The sequence below is a fragment of the Chenopodium quinoa genome, unplaced genomic scaffold (genome assembly GCF_001683475.1).
Source record: "Chenopodium quinoa cultivar QQ74 unplaced genomic scaffold, ASM168347v1, whole genome shotgun sequence".
Lineage (NCBI taxonomy): Eukaryota > Viridiplantae > Streptophyta > Magnoliopsida > Caryophyllales > Amaranthaceae > Chenopodium > Chenopodium quinoa.
The window spans coordinates 1,679,784-1,697,211 of NW_018742651.1; the positions used below are offsets into that span (position 1 = coordinate 1,679,784).

General features: G+C 35.8%; 2 protein-coding genes across 2 annotated transcripts; both read right to left on the reverse strand.

The window, feature by feature from the left end:
* Positions 1–1,550: 1,550 nt before the first annotated feature.
* Positions 1,551–9,861, reverse strand: LOC110722091. Its single transcript, XM_021901329.1, has 6 exons — positions 8,982–9,861; positions 5,922–5,977; positions 3,601–3,710; positions 3,346–3,499; positions 2,619–2,711; positions 1,551–1,969 (listed from the first exon to the last, which is right to left on the reverse strand). Exons 1-6 carry the CDS (start codon positions 9,859–9,861, stop codon positions 1,832–1,834), a joined length of 1,431 nt encoding a protein of 476 aa, XP_021757021.1. The 3' UTR covers positions 1,551–1,831.
* A 1,690-nt stretch (positions 9,862–11,551) lies between these two features.
* LOC110722092 (uncharacterized lipoprotein syc1174_c-like) lies at positions 11,552–17,166 on the reverse strand. The gene is made up of 9 exons (XM_021901330.1): positions 16,960–17,166; positions 16,692–16,826; positions 15,638–15,754; positions 15,364–15,492; positions 14,029–14,205; positions 13,483–13,623; positions 13,125–13,310; positions 12,879–12,950; positions 11,552–12,426 (listed from the first exon to the last, which is right to left on the reverse strand). The coding sequence occupies exons 1-9, from the start codon at positions 17,101–17,103 to the stop codon at positions 12,280–12,282; spliced, it is 1,248 nt and encodes a 415-aa protein (XP_021757022.1). The 5' UTR covers positions 17,104–17,166; the 3' UTR covers positions 11,552–12,279.
* Positions 17,167–17,428: the final 262 nt, after the last annotated feature.

The window sequence follows — 17,428 nt, forward strand, 5'->3', positions numbered from 1 at the left end:
GAGAAGGAAATTGAAAACTGAATTGAACTGATTAGAGCTGAGCTAAACTGAACTAAATTGAACAGAAACTTAGCTGAAGAGAACATACCCTTATTAATTAATGTAGGCTTACATAGTTACATGCATTCTAAAAATTAACATGCTATTGTAGTTTTATCTTGAAGTCTTTGAATGAGGATCAAACTCATTTTTATTGTTTTTTTAAGGAAAAATTGTTAAAAACAACCTTTTAAAGCAACCTCTTTATTAGAAACAACCTTATAAATTTTTTTAGGGAAATTCTCATTGGTAGCAATGTAAAATTGCACATTTTTAATGGTAACAAATTTTTTTTTTTACAAATTCTCGAAAATAGCATTACTTTTGATAAATTTCTCTAATATGACAATATTTTTCTAATTAACAAATATTGAGCTTAATTAAACATTTTTTTTTAAACAAATACCAATGAGAATTTTTAAACAAATACCAATGAGAATTTTGTTACTTCAGACCTGATTACAAATTTTTTTTTGTTAAAGACAACCTAAACCCATTTTTTGGTGTTGACCCTTTAATTTCCGGCATTGACCATAGTGTATGTGCCACTGCCACATGACCTCTTATTATCCTAAATGCACCCCTTTCCCCTCCAAATCACTCAAATAAAACCCCTATTCTTTAACTCCCTCAATTTGGAAATAAATTAGTGTTCGTCATTCACTTTGCAACTCATCTCTGTAGTTACAAGCTCCATTAATGAAGACTTCCCAAATAGTGTAATAATTTGTTGATGCAAGTCAAACAAACTTTCTTCTTTTATAGTTTTTTTTTTCTTCTTTTGTACGTTTTTTTTTAACCATGGTTAAAAACAAAGGGAAGAGGGAGCTTACATCATTGTCTAGGAGGTTTAGAGGGACCACAAAGTATATTTGAATATTTGATATCCTTCAAATAAACCATGACTACTGCATAATTGATAAATCGCTAGTCAATTAATCGATTTGAAAAATTGGGGGGGGGGGGGGGGAACAAATTTCAGTAATACCCAATTTCTAAAATAATTTTAATATATTAAAGAAGGAGAGGCACAATACCTGGTTCAAAATTAAGGAATTACTTGGTTGAAGACTTTAAATTGTAGAAACAATTAGTTTTTATTTTTGTTCTTTTTTTGATGAGAATTTTTGTTAGTAATTAATCCTCGAAACTTTGTTGTAGAGAAAGGATGAAATTAAGGAAATGAGAGAGGGACTTTTTAAGTTGGAATTTGGAGGGGAAAGGGGTGCAATTAGTAAAAGTAAGGGTCACGTGACAAGCACACTAAAGCCAATGACAGAAATCAAAAGGTCAACACCGGAGAGTAGGTTTAGGCTGTCTTTGACAAATAAATTTTGTAATCAAGTCTGAAGTCACAAATTTTTTTTTATGAGGTTGTTTTTGATTAAATGGTCACTTTAAAAGATTATTTTTGTTCCGTTTTTCAATCATATATTGTAAATTGTAAATAATATTTTGTTATATGGTGCACAATTACACATTATACAAATATGGAGTAATACATAATTATATACCAATATCTTTAAACAACTTTCTCATTTCTACCAAAAAGTCAAAAAAAGAAGCTCAAGTTCCATTCACTCTTTCACCGTGGAACGTGGGCTATATAATAAATTAAATTTACATTAGATAAACTGATGCTATAATAAATTGATGTAGCCCAAGTATAAATTCCGTGAGTAAAATTATTTTTAAAGTGAAATCTTCAATCAGTTGTTGGCTAATGGCTACCTATCTAATCTTCTACAAACAATTTCAGAGGATTTTTGCTAGAAGAATGCATAAAAGGGTATTAGACCAGACCAAGGGCCTCTGCAGCACTTCTTGGACTCCCTTCACCACAGATACTGACAAAATTTGTCAGTAGCAACTCCCGGTGCTCTGGTTTCAAGTGTTTCTGAAGACCCCGAGCCACCATCTCCATCTCTGGCTGCAAAAACATACACACCTTAAATATTAGAGTGAACATTACAACGGCAAGAGTAGCTACAGTTGAACAATCAGCACCACTTTAAATCAGAATGCTTCTTTCTGGTATATAAAAAGCCTTATTAGAGGTAGGGGAGAGAAGACGTACAGAGAATGGGAAAGATATGAAATCACTAACTTTAAACAGGAGACCATTAAGCAAGCATAAAGCCATATAAAAGTCAAAGCAACAACACTACAACTATATTACCTCAAATGGCTCTAAAAGGCTCCTGCTTTTTAGTGGGGAGAGAGGGATCACATGTATGTGGCCTTACCCCTAATCTAATGCATAATAACTGCCTGCTATTTCATAAAAAGTAAATGCAGGAGGTTTAATAGGTTACTTTTAGGTAATTAATTATAGTCCAAGAACAAAAAAAAAAATACTGTACAAACATTTGACTCCATTGAATGTGAGCTTACAATGCCGTTGTATAATGGCCACAAGAAACCCAATTTTTTTTTCATTCATATAGTTTGATTATTTTCTGTTAAAGTTCTTTAACATACAGATAAATTCAAGCATGACCCATAAACAGTCTTTCGCAGCCCATGCACACATATACGTTGTAATAATAATCCAAAAGCAACTAAGCAAATATACATACAGAAGAAGGTTCTGGTGGAAATATCTGATGAATTAGACATATTTTCTTCAATTCCTCCATAGCTTCAGAATGTTTTGCTTGCATCTCCAAGGCCTGAAAAAAGAGGGAACAGAAAACAACACTAGAATCAGTCCATTCAAAACATTAGACATGGATGTAAATTGAAGCCCAAACACAGGAACTTCGTATTAAAATCAAGAATAAAAATCAGGGTCACCACTTCCATGGTATAATTCATCACAATTCACAAGTAGGCAAGTACTCCTATTGAAACTCATTTCTTAGGCTAATAGTGAAGTGTCTGAGTGTATATAATCCATTAGGAGATTTAAGTATCAGACATAGTTACTTGAGCAAAAATGAAGAATCCACGCATCATACAAGTCCTGTGTATAATGGAGACCAACTTTGAGCCATAAATTAAATGACTTCACATCAATTAAAGAAATTATATACGAGTAGTATATAGCCTGAAAATTACAAGGAAAACCCCATATAAATACAACAAAGTATGATTCATCCATAACTTCTAACATTTTCTGCACCAATGTTTCATCATAAAATCTTGATGGATGCTGAAGTGTGGTAAATGCATCAATTATATTTCACTAAAAATGTTTTGCAAGTATAAAAAGGTTGGTCAAATTAACATAATGTAAAATAATAAGAACAAAACAAATGATATTACAAACAATTAAGATTAAACATTGATAATTAATAACATTACCCAAGCCTGTAAAAACCATTGGCGTGTTTGAGCAGCAATAGCAGCAGATACAATTGTTGCTGCTCGAGGATTAGAGAGACCTACATCATAAGCAAGCCCAGCTACAAACAGACGAGCATCTTCACCATCAATTTGGACTGAAGGACTTCCTGCCCTGCAAAATAACTTAATATATCTTAAAAATTTGGGGAGGTCTGGAAGTGCATTAGATCTGGAAAATTGTAAGCGGATGTTAAAAGTGAAAATGACTAATACCTACAACAAGTGTTTATGACATTGTGCACAGCTAGACGATAAAAAGAGTCTCGGGCATTCTCCGTTCCGAAGGAGAGCTGTACTCCAGAAATTTTACAAATCCTATGCAGCTGCTCATCCCGCCAACCAAATTAAAGAAAAACAAAATAGCCATTCCAGTCAATAATTCAAGTGAATAATAAAAACAGCAACACAAAGTACAATAGTACACACACTCTTTTAATTTAGCATTTGAACGTTCAAATAATTGATAAGAGAAAACATATAGGTTCTATCGCTCCTAGTTGAAGCTGTTGTGTTAGAATCCAACCTCCTTTCAATGTATTCTAGGACTTTTCATCAAGGTATTTGGGCGTTAGACGTAATTATTATATTAACACCAATCAAATGAAGGAAAATAAATTGTAATTGCAAATTAAAGCTATTTATTTGGTTAGGCTTTTATATATAATGTGCTGCTACATTTGTAATAAAGGCTTCCTACCCAAAGTCGCTTTTGCTATAATGTTTGCATTGAGTTAATTAGGCCTTTATAACATGCCTACACTTTTAACAAAGCACCCTAAACTCATTAAAGCTTTGCAAACTCAAAATTCTTCTCGTTTGCTTATGCCTGCTATGTGCACACAAGCACTATGATCATTGTCTCTGTTCTTGACGCCACTAGGCAAGAGTTCCCCTTCTTACAGTAAATACCCACAAGGGTTGCTATGTGCACACAAGTCTCTTTCTGCACCAGGCTTGCACCCTTGCCAACACATTGGCAACAGTGCCACACAATCTGGTGTCTAAGCACTTAGACCATGACACATTACATCATAACTTATTATTTTATTTTTTTTAAGATAATATTCTTCTACCATAAATAATTGTTATCACAATTTAGCACAAGCAAAGTGAATTCCCACTTCTTGTAATATCATCTATAATAATTGGAAAACTAGTGTTTATCACAAGATGATTAAAAAAACAGATTATATTCATAACCACACTCCTCAATATCAAGTGTTGGGGATTTGGGATTATCAAGAGCTTCATCTAGAAAATCACACTAAAGCCTTATCTGCAGCGCAACCTGGTAAACAATGATCGACGTTATTGAAGAAACTTTTGTTAAATGCTGGGACCTTCTGGACTGAAACTTTTATCACATATACTCTGAAGTAGGGCTGGCAATCCCTGACCCGACCCGATAACCCGAATGAACCCGACGTGAAGTTACTGAGAGAAACCCGAACTCGAATAACCCGAATTCGACCCGATTTGGCCAAAATTTCATATTTCGTAATAATATTAAGTTTTACACTATTTTTTTTATTGTTTCTAAGCATAACCCGAAATCGACCCGAAATCTGACCCGAACACAACCCACTGACCTGAATTGCCACCCCCTACTCTGAAGTAATGCATCAAGGAGGGGTAGTAAAAGTCAAACTAAGGAAAATAAAAGTGAGTGAAGATGGTGATTAACGGGAAGAAGTGGTAGTAAAGAAATATAGTGTTAATATAAAGGAGAGGGAATGATTATATGAATTATTACCATCCTAATGGGAGTAATCGTTACCCACCTCTACCCTAGGACAACTATTACCCTCCGTATGAAAGAAATAGCTTTTCCCTCTCATCTTTTGTCATGACACATTCATTACTTCATCCCCCCTACAACCATCTCTTCTCAGCTTCATTTTCTTCTTCTTTTTTTATTTTTTATTATTTTTTTTTATACGCCTGCTGTCCCTATTAAGTTGACACACTTTCCCAGTAGGGCCGTCCCAATTTAGTTGGGACACTTCTACTTTTTTCGATCCCACTATTTTTTAATGTTTCCTCTCACTTGTTATGGGTCTCACATTTTTCCCAACTTCTCTGAAAACAATTCCCACACCCCACTAACTACAATAAAAAAAACTACACCACTACCAACATTTACATAATAAAATACTAGAGTTGAAAAATATATCTGAAATTCTATGTGGTCAAACCATGTCAACTAAATAGGGCCGGAGTGAGTACCTTCTACAGCATTGCCTTTCCTTACATAGCAATGGAGCGAGTTTATGACCCCCCCCCCCAAAAAAAAAAAAAAAAAAAAAAAAAAAAGAGCCTGGAAAAAAAGTTTACCAAAATTTGAGAGAAGTAAAAAAGCAATTACTTAAGTCATCTATATCCACCACAATTTTACTGCAGGAAGAAGTTTAAAGCAGCTATAACCCTAAAGAAACTCAAGATTATTTGCAAAATGCCAAAACAAACATGTTCATAACAGAATTTTATAGTTATAACTTATAAGATAAAGACGAATAGCATAAGAAACCACTGACTTCAAGTATATCTTCCTCTGAGACGTCCTTTCCTCTCAATTTATCATCCATGATTGCTGGAAACAGGCCAACGAATCATGATTTGAAGGAGAAAAGTATGATTCTAACATTTAGACAGGCTTGAAATGCATGCATTTACCTGTTCAAAAGACAAACAGCAATCAATCACACAATGTTGACACCTTGGGGAGTGTAAAAAGTATACAACAATGAGGGAAGATCGAAAACTAAGCATTACTATGGAATATGGACACACAGCACAAAGGTACCTGTTTTTTCAAATAACATAAAGGTAAATTAATCATTTATTCACAAGAAATAAAAGACTAAGAGAGAGGAGTATTAGATTAGAACCATGTTGGACTCTATTTCACAAAAAAGAAACTAAGTTTGACAGGAGCTTTGCCACGGGTCATCTCTCTCCCCTTCCCCCACACGACCCCAACAGGAATTTTCACTATGTATGATCTCTATCTCCCCCCTCATTAATGTGAGATGTATAACTGTATAAGTACCATGTCAACTGTGACATGATCTCCACTTCGAAATTTAACAAAAGTTGCTCACTTCCCTATTACAGCCATATGTTATTAGCTCAAAGAGGCCGCTTGCTGCCTCCTGATAAAGCTTGAACCATAAAGAGGTCCAAAGTTTGTCTTGACATAATCCATAGTGTAATAGCTCATGTTAACATAAGCCAACTAGTAGATATTGTCCTCTTTGAGAGTTAAGGAATTGCTTTGATGCGGAAGTCCTCCCCCCCATATGAGAAAGGGTTCGTTCCCTAAGATAGTAAATAGCATTATTCACTCTTTAGATCTTCAGGGCAATTGATAGCAGCAAACAACCTGTCAAATTTTCTAATCCAATATTCAAGGCTTATAGGGTCTTCCTTTCCAAGAAAAAGGGGTGATATTGCGAGCCACTAATTGGAAGAATAAACTAACATGCGAGCCACTAATTGGCCTGTTAAAAACTTTAACTAACAAGCAGGCACTAATTGAATTATCCCAAACAAAAAAACTATAAAAACTTGCCATCTGGGGCATTGATTGAAAACATTAAAAATAACTAGTAAAATATCAACAAATTGTCTTCCAAATCATAATCTGCCTTGCTTGGATCATAGTCTAGATCATTTACCTTTGATTCACCATCCGCTCAGTAACCTCTAACGGGTGAACTTGGTGTATAAGAGGCTGATGGGTAAGATAAATAATTTAGGCTAGTTCTTTGACGAATTGGGCTAGGAACAAATATTGGTTTAGGCCCCAAACAAATTGGAGAAATAGGTGTGCATTTGGGCTTGGTTCTCTAGGCTTTGAAGTATAAGGTTCATGCTTGGCCCTTTTTGAAATTGGAAAGGCTTTGATGCCTACGAGAAGTAACAAATGGTTCACTTTTTGTAATAGACTAACCTTAAGAGGGCGATTTGGGAAGTCTAGTATTATTAGGTTAGTAGATTTTTAGCATTAGTATAAATAGAGAGAGGGGAGGAAGAAGAAGTTAGGCAGAGTTTTGGAGTGAATCCTTGAGAGAGTTGTGACCTAAAGTCACTATTTGGAGATGGAGAGTTGTGAGTCTTGTGACCTCAAGTCAATAATATGAGCTTGTAGGCTAAACCTACTACCTTTTGTAAGAAACCATTAATCCGTTTAATCAAATTTCCAAGCTTTCTGCTTTAAATTTCCTCTTAATCAGTAAAGCATACAACCAGATTACCAGTCTATAACACTTTCTCAGGTAGAAATAACAGAGTTTTCATCAGGATTCCACTCATGAATATGGTTAATATTTGGAATGTCAAAATCTTCCGAAGATTGATGAGATAAACAAGTACGTGGTCTAGCAGGTGGCAATTGGGAGATCATGTAGTTAAGTTTGCTCTTCTAATGATACTTCAAATACTTCCACCTCTCTCTCGAGGGTATAATGTGCAAGGAATCAGCCCAATACACGCTTCACTTATTCTAGAAGGCTCAAGAATTAATCAGAATGCTGAGTTGGAAGTTTGTTAAAATCAGTTTTGGGAGAAGAGGGTAAGATAGTAATCTATATGAAAGTTTGTTATGAGTTTGTTATTTTGGTTTCTCTTAGCAACAGCTTGCTGAATGAGGTATTAATAGGTGTTTGGGGTTAAGGGGAAGGCATCAGAAAATTAATTGTGAGGTTTGTTGTGTAGGAGAGTTCTTTCTTCTCGAATTGAAGGCATTGTATTGCTAAATACTCTGTTTAGTAATACAAACATCCCTTGGCTGCTATTTTCTCTCTCTAATTAGCTGATTTACTTACTGTTTTCATACTAATCTCTAGCATAATGCAAATCAGTTTTAGAGTTGGTCAAAGTTCCTAACCATTTTCCCTCATGCAAGTGTCTCTCATCATTCCAAAATCCGTTTCGTTACATCACATCTCTATGTTTGCGAATAATAGGCTCACATGTATAAGTGTCAGGCAAATGAACTAGACCTAAGAGAACCATCCAAGGTGCACAACATACCACATAATATGTGTACTAAAATCGCTCACAGCAAGACCATCATCCTAGCCACTACCTGAAAAGTACTAGTCGACATGATAGTTCTTCCCAACAATAATAAGATTTTGATTGAATTAGCATGCTAGCCACAATCTGAAAAGCTCTGGCAGTAATGTTGTCCACGTAACAAAATTGTCATAATGCAGAATGGCTCATTTTCTCATTGACCATTAATGTTCTCATTAACATATAATATTATGAATGTATGCATTCTTCGGATGGATCATTATAGTAAATGGTTTGATCCAAAGCTTAATTATGTTTGCTCTAGTTCAGCTACTCCTTACATACATCTTACTTACTGCATCAGCATACATAACAAGAATTTCTTTGACGAATACTCCAATTAATATTGACTCCTCATCACCCACATTTCATTTAAGAATGATAAAAAAAAAACTACTAGCAGAAGTCATGGACATTAAGAAAAAACTAAGCAATTACTTTCACACCACATTTAATCACCAATACAAAATCAACTATCATTAACAAAGCATTGTCTGAGTCCTAAAAACACGAACCTTGAACGAGTTTGTTGGCCGCACTCCGGTACTCCTCCCTCAGCACTTCCACAACAGGTCTTGGACTAATAACTGGCCACCAACCGGGCAACTTCCGCTGCGGCTCCTTTCGTATCGAGTTCCTCGACATTCCCTCCGAACCCCGTTCATTCAACTCAAGATCACTCTTTCTGTCAACCCCCTCCACAACTCTCTTCTCAACCACAACTTCTCTGCCACCCAAACTCCTATCCCTCCTCGTAACAACCTCCACCTTAATATCCCCACCTCTCCGACGCAACCCTAACCCTAGATTAACCAAAACCCTAACAAAAACAACACTAACAAAACTCCAAAGCACAACACCACCTACGAATCGAACAGTCGACTCAGAACACGACACAACAATTCGATTACTCCCAGGTTCAACAACAACAAGACTACGTAAATCATAATAAGCATCAATTCCAGAAGACACAAATTGATGAAACTTCAATTCACACAAATCAATTGTTCGTTGAAAAGAGAGTGGTGTTTTGGATTTCAATTGATCAACATCAAGTACAAATTGAAGTTTACCAGAATCAGAAGATGAAGAATGGGATTGAGAAGAGTCGTTTCGCTTGTTAGGGTTCCGGCGAGTGGAGCGCCGGCGCCGGCGACGAGGAGAGAAGGCGCAAGAAATAGGGATGACGGAGGTTTTGGGTTGCCATTGATGGTGTAGTTGAGGTTGGAGTATGGAGTGTGGGACTGAGAGGTAGAGGTTGGGGTAATGGCGGAGTGAGGTTGCGGAGTTTGCCGCCATTGGAGGTGGAGGAGAGAGAGTGTGAAGGTTGGTTGGTAGTTGCAGTGGAGCGGGAAAGAGGTTAGAAGGAAGGAAATGTGATTGAATTGAGGGCATAGTCTTACCCAAATACTACGTATGTGGTTAGATTAGTTGGTTGGATACGGCTCGTACGAGGGCTAGTGGTCATGTCACTAGTGTGGACTATTGGCTCGGACTCGGAAAATGCGGTTCATGGTGCATGTTAAACTTCAGAGACGTTGAGTCTTTGATAGTGACAACATTACTCCCTCCGTCGTATAATAATTGACACACTTGACTTTCAACATCTTTTTTGATATTACAATAATATACGTTAAAATAATTCCTAAAATAATTGACTCAATTGACTTTTACCATTTTTTTTATTTTATAATAATATACGCTAAGATAAGTTCTAGAATAATTGACACAGTTGACTTTTAACAATTTTTTTGATATTATTATAATATACGCTAAGATAAGTCCTAGAATAATTGATACACTTGACTTTTAACCATATTTTTTGATATTAATATATGCTAAGATAAATTCAACAATAACTTATTTATTAATACGAAGTAGTTTAATATATTTAATATAAAAAAAATGGTCAAAATTGAGTAAAAATGTCAAGTATATCAATTAAAGACAAAGGGAGTATATATGAACTTACAAAGTAATAATTTGTGCCTTTTTATCATTGAGGATGCCTAATTGATCTCCTTAATAAACAAAATTGTTTATCGATTGACAAAGTCGTAAATATCTTAGTTGTGGGAATATTTGTTAGATCATGTGATTAGAGTCATTTGACACTTACTTTATATAGTATGCGAATTTGTCAAACAATTGATTTGCAATTCTTTGTACAGAAGGCTAGAAATTATGCTCAAGATGTTTGATTATGAAGGGAGATTCATGTTGGGCTATTGGTCCCTTTTTATGTGGAAAAACTCATTTGATGTGGTGATTATTTTGGGGCAAGTAGTATAGCTTATACCCAAATGTAAAGCCTTCTTAAATAAATAAGCACATCTTTTATTAACTTTTGGTGTGCCTAAGTGCCTTACCGAGTAAATTGTGTGGGTAACAAAAGTTTTGTATAACTTGTTGAACATAATCCTATTTTCTTGTGACATTTTCTCAATTTCTTCCTCCGTAATTTAGCTTTTATGATTGTTGATATTGGGTAGAGTACCCACTTTTAAGACTTGAAATTGTGTTTGTGTAACATTCCTTTATCATAATAAGAGCAATTTGGTGGACTTCCTAATTGTCCCATGGTGTTTACTTTTCTTTTTAAAAGGGTTTTCCACATAAACATCTTGTGTTCCTTTCTTGGTTGATTGTGCTCGTTCTATGCTATATGTTGCAGTCTTTTATGTATTGATATTGCTAGTGTATTGATCTTGGAGAATATATCATATTGCTAGTGTTGGTGTTACATTGAACAAGTATGGTGTGACGTTGAACAAACTAGTAGTATCGTGTGTTTACCTCAACAATTCAAACCCGAAATAGATTCTCAACTTCTCTGTGGACCTTGTAATTTATAGTATAAAAAACCTGTATGGGATGAACTCATTGAGCTGCAAAGTATGGAGCTGCTCTTCTCACAATCTCACATGACCAACATGGATCATTGCTTTGCTCCAAGCTTCATTGCAACCCCATAAACGGAAAATTTGTCTCTGCAGCTCTGCCTGTCAAAACTTACTTGCTTTCTTGTAACATAATGACAATTTTTTGGGCACATATACAACTCAAGTTCAATGTGAAATTCCATAAAAACTCTTCGCGTCTTATAAGTTGTGTTCAACTCACAACTATCCATTACCTGAGTACATCAAGACATCAAGCTCTCCCGAAAATTTCTAAGCTGTGCATAGCCTGGTTTTCACATTATAGGAATCATTAATTGAACAATCCCAGCAAAAATCAGTATCCTTGGACTCTTTCTGATCTTCTGAGCAGCGTCCTAGAAATTTTCTAACATCGCTGATCAGGCTATATAACTGGAAGAGTCATTTAAAGTTCACAAATATGTGCATTGTGATTAAATGCCTTGACATTGCCCAAATTGCTTTTGGGGCAGTGCGGGAAGCAATTCAATACCCAAGTATGCAGAGCAGAATCAACCTAACACTATACATGCATTGACCAAGGAAGAAATTGGCGGACAAAAAACATCATCAGTGCTAATACAAACTACAGTGTAGTACATGTTAAGATGAAGAGGATGTTGAGCACTTGCATTTTTTCAACAAAGCCGCATCTGAAAAGGACATTGACCAGCATAGCCTGTAGTATAATTAGTCCTTGGCTCCTTGGTTCTTCACTCCAAATGCTTGCCATGCTACCACCAGCGGTAAGCATCTCTGGGTGCAAGCTTGAAGCACCTCATTTTTGCTACCTGGTAAGGACTTCAATGATGGCAAACACTCAATCCTTTATAGGGAAAGGAGACCAGGGGTGAGTAAGACAGCAGCAGAGAGACTGAGAGATGGAGATTGATCAAGCATGGACAACCGAACCATTCAGTGACCAGGATGATCTGCATGGAATGTTGTTAATTCTGTTTTTTCGAAGAGAGTACGGATCAATTCCTGCCTTGTGAGCTGCAACAACTCCTATAGCTTCCCAGTAATTTGAAACATTCACCTGCAGAGAGATCATGAGTCAGTAAAATTGAAGTATAGTTGGTGGTTTTTTCTTTTTTTTTTTAGGCGAACATAGTAAAGTTATACAGTACTAGAACTCAGGTAGTTAAAGAAAGGGAGGCTTCTGTTGATGCGAATGTGAGAATAGAAAAAGATTTAGAGGTACTTCTAGCTACACTGGCAGATTGTCAAAGCACTATCATTCCTAATTTTAAACTGGCAGATTCAAAGCACTGAAGCAATCTCATTTACAACATGTACTTTTCTTGTAATAAACAAAGTAAAAAAAAATTCAGCTGTTAAAAAGCATAATATTGTTATATCAGAATTATATGAAAGGTCCTACTAAAAGTACCTTGAAGTGGAAAGATAAAACTATTCAAAAAAAAAAAAAAAAGTGGAAAGATAAATGAAGCGTAATGATTTGCAAACAATGAACTGCATAGTGCATACCGTTTCAATTTGAAGACTGTCAGGTGTGTCACTGAGAACAGTTGTATTCTCTTCGACAGCAACTATTAGAGGCTGCATAAAGTTATAGTCAGAAAATCACACATAAAATATCAAATCAATTATTTCTAAAATGACAAGCAGTCAATATCAACAAAAATATGGCAATAACTCGGTGGCACTCCACAAGTAATGAAAGATCCTTGTATATGGGTGAGAATGAAAAACATAATCTCGTTCAGTCCATGCCTTGTTTCTTTTCTTTCTTGCAAAAGAAAGAACACCACTTCCAGCACAAGCATCTATGGGAAGGATGACGCTATCAACATCATTTGCAAAAATGCAGCCTTTCTCCATTACATCTGAGCCAGTAGCCACATACTGTGGAGCATTACTAAGCCCGGCGAGCACACATGGCAAGAATGTGTATCCAATCTGTTCAACAGGAAACCAAAGAAGTTCATCAAAAAAATCATGAAGGGCAATAAAAACAAAATTAAGTTGCAGTGCCAACACCATAAAAAAAGTTGGACATCAAAGACATGAATGAAATCTGTTGGATCCATATGCGACTAAAAGGACTGTAAACTTGGAGAAAATCCATAACCTCTTCAGCAGCCGATTTGGGAGAAAGTGATTGGTTTAATGGAACAGGTAATAGAGCTGGAGCATGTGCGCAAGGAATTTGGAATTCTTTCACAACTAAATGACTTATAATAGCCTCTACTCCAGCCAAGGTATCAACTCCCTGCACAATTCAGAGAGGCCAATCAGCTATCTCAAAGGATTTCTCTGCACATATTGAGATACAAGTTCAAATTCTTTGTGGATGCACATACTATAACTTAATCCATTTAGCAGAGCTAAAAGGATCGCGAATATTTAACTTTTGTGCTTAAGATTATAGTAGAGGAAATTGTCAGACAAATATCTTTTGTACTGTTCATTTTCTAATCAACAGTCTATCCTCTTTACAGTCAATCAAAGACTTCAAACATGATCGATTTCCCAAATGCACAACAAGTCATCATCAAGAACCCCATATGTGAGGTACAGCAATAGCAGTACTTTGATGATACATGGTAGGTAGCCTTAGATGTAAATAAATTTATAAAACTAAATCGCAAACAAGGACTTAGATGCAGAACCATACAATTCCTTGACGATAATCATGCATGCTGTCTTCATCTTCATCAGGAAAGCGGCCAACAACAGCAACAGCGTTCACTTGTGATCGATCTACCAAACTCCGTACAGCTCGTAGCAGAGAGTCAGGATGCTTTACTCTCCCAGTTGACTGCCCAGTCTTTGGATCAATCCATTTTTCTACCTATATAACAAACAGTTTATACTCTAGCAGATAAAAGGATCATGGTACATGGTAGGAAAACTTGTTACATGTCATTTCTAACTAAGGGCCTGTTCACATTTACTGAACTGAGCTGAACTGAACTGATTGGAGCTGAACTGAACTAAACTGAATTGAGTTGAAATGAATATTTTATGAGAGAGGAAAATTAAGAGCTGAACTGAACTGAACTAATTGGAGCTGAACTGAACTGAACTGATTAGAGCTGAACTGAACTAAACTAAACTGAAATTAAGTAAATGTGAACAGGCCCTAAATAGAGTTTATCAAAACAAAGCATGTGCCTCGTAGATTGTTCATAACAAATAGAAAGAGAGACAAAATGACATAACTCTGTATGCAAGAAATAGCTTAATGAAATAACGACTCCCCTCCTTTTCATGTCTTTATTTTATCCACATATAACAATGTAAGTCACTGTCTAAAATCAATATATTTATTTCCTCTATCTATAGTCTTTAATATAGATTTAACATAATGATGTAATAGTCAATTGCTCTTTTACTAATTTAAATACTAGATTGATGCCCTAACATCTTAGTTATCCTCTATTGTGAAATGGGGAATAATATTTGTCACAAGGAACTACAATTTTAATTTTAAGGTGATGATTAGGGAGATAAGGAAGATGAACAAAGGATTAAGAACACTAGCGAGGAATGTTCTTAAATTAGATAACTTGATAAAAGGACAATAGTTGTGGGAATAATTTTCCAGACAATCAGACTGTAGACAGCTTTAGCTGCTTGCTTATGTGACATGTCAATATCATTGCATAGCAGTGTGTCTGACAATACCTGATGTTTCTCAAGCCGTGTGAAAGATCCCAATAAACAATCTCTACAAAAAAACTGTAGACCACACTTACCAACTTAATAAAGAACAAGACAAGATGAAACTATGGATAATACAATGAGCTACTAAAGGGAAATTGGCAAATCAAGAGAAGAAAAGCGAAAGACAAGTATAAGGAAAAAGTCTTAACCCACTCCATTGTGCCAATTATACCTTTTTCTCACCATATCCACATTTCTGTTCCCACTAATTGAATATACTTGTTTAAGGCACAGTTCTTACAAACAATTCAACCCATTTCACTTTCTTTGTAGATTATCATACCTCAAGAGGCTTGTCTGTGACAACATATTCTAGAACAGGCAATCCAAGGGAAGCTCTTGCAGCATCAGCAACCTGCAAATGGCGCATACGGAGATCCATTTCTATGCCAGCGTCCAAAACTAGTCCAACCTGATTACATCCAAAAAAGTAGCATGAATTAAAAATGTTGCGATAGAAGCTATTTATAAAGTGAGCACAGGAACTTTGCTAGCATACTGTAAAAAAGAGCGTCAGTACTTAGAAAAACCAAAGATGATATGCATTAGATGCACACCTTATTTTGGTGAACTGGCTCAAGCGCCCATAAGCCTTCAGCAAACTGGTCCAGAGCATAACCTTCCACATATAATATATTTGGAACGGGCCAGTAAAGCATGGCTGCATTTAGAACCTGTAGACATATGTCAAATTTCTTGGAGCAGAGTCTATCACATCATCCATTGTACTAAAACCGGCCAGAGGGCAACCACCCCTACATAAATTATTAATTATGCACATGATTGTCCATTTGCATTGTCAAAATTCCAAATTCCAAAAGATGATAAGTTTACTTTAAATAAACTATGAGTGCATGTTAAAACTTTCTTTGATGGAAAAATCTCCAGCGCAATAAAGGCATATTTCCTCTTCTTTTTATCTTCTTTTGCTTCAGATTAGTACTTTTTTATATTGGACCATATACGACAAACAGATGAATGAAAAGGACTCAATAGCTAAATACCCAAGGGTGACCGATGATTGTAATGAAAAAACAACCTTCTATGATACTCCATACAACATAATATGGCCTTCTCAATTCATAATTTCACAAAAATTCAGATGTTTCAACCATTTCAACTCATAATTAGGGTGTATTCTATTCACCCGATTTTCACTTATGAACTTATTAACACCTATTTTAGTTGTAATTTGTACTTGGATAACCCTTATCAAAACTTATTTTTCTTAGATTGAACTTAATTGACTTAATACACCTGAAATAAATGAAAATAAGGTGAACAGAAGGCTCTTACTTACAATGCTTAAATCATGACTAAGATAACACTAAATATGCAAGTTGAGTAGGGTTGGGTTGGGGTTTGTAAACTACAAGTCGAATCATTTACAGGTTGATAAATTTCCAAATCTCTAGGTATATCATGTCATCACTAACCCCAAAACCACATCAACATACTACCCATGTCTTTTTTTTGATAACAACATACTACCCATGTCTAATTCTATGTAATGCCATTTTCACAATTTATCCTAAAATTAAACACATCATATTATCCCTTACTAAACAAAGATGATAAAATAACCGAAAACTCGAAAGATAGAATTATTACATTCGGATGAGATATGAGGCAATCAACAACAGACGCAAGCGCACGCGCCACCGGTAAAGCATCACCGGCGTAACCACCAATGGCAGCTCCGACTCCCGTTGGCACAATCATCACACTCGTATATGGCCGCTTAAACTATAACAAAACACAAACAAAGTTTCAAATCAATCAAATGCATAACAATATTATAGTAAGAAAATAATCCATGTAAATTGAAATTATACTTGCAATTTAAGTATATTAATAACATAATAGTGAAGAAGCTGACCTTGTTGGGTGGGATGTAAGAATTGGAGCAAGAAAATGCATTTGGAAGGTTCAAAAATGGTGATTTATGGGGTTTGAACAAGGTTGGAAATTGGGTGGTGGAACAAGAAGGAAAGGTGGGACTGGGTTTTAGAATAAGCGCCATTTTTCTTTCTTTCTTGTTCTTGATTGTGTTTGAAGGGTTAGTTGTAGAATGTTTGTCATTGTATGCCTCTCTCTACAAGGATTATACACTCGAGAACATTACAAGCATTAATAGTGTTTTTTGTTAGAGGATCAACTCAACCAAAAGCTTAAGCTGATGGTTGAGGCCCAGGAATATGTTTTATACTTTATCACTCCCCCTCACATGAAAGGCCCTCTGGGCTTGAAATGTGGATGCGGCACAGGCCCTCTCATACCCGGCGCAAATTAATTCCACTTTGAAGGAGGGGTGGATGAGATTCGAACTCATGACCTCTATGTCACGT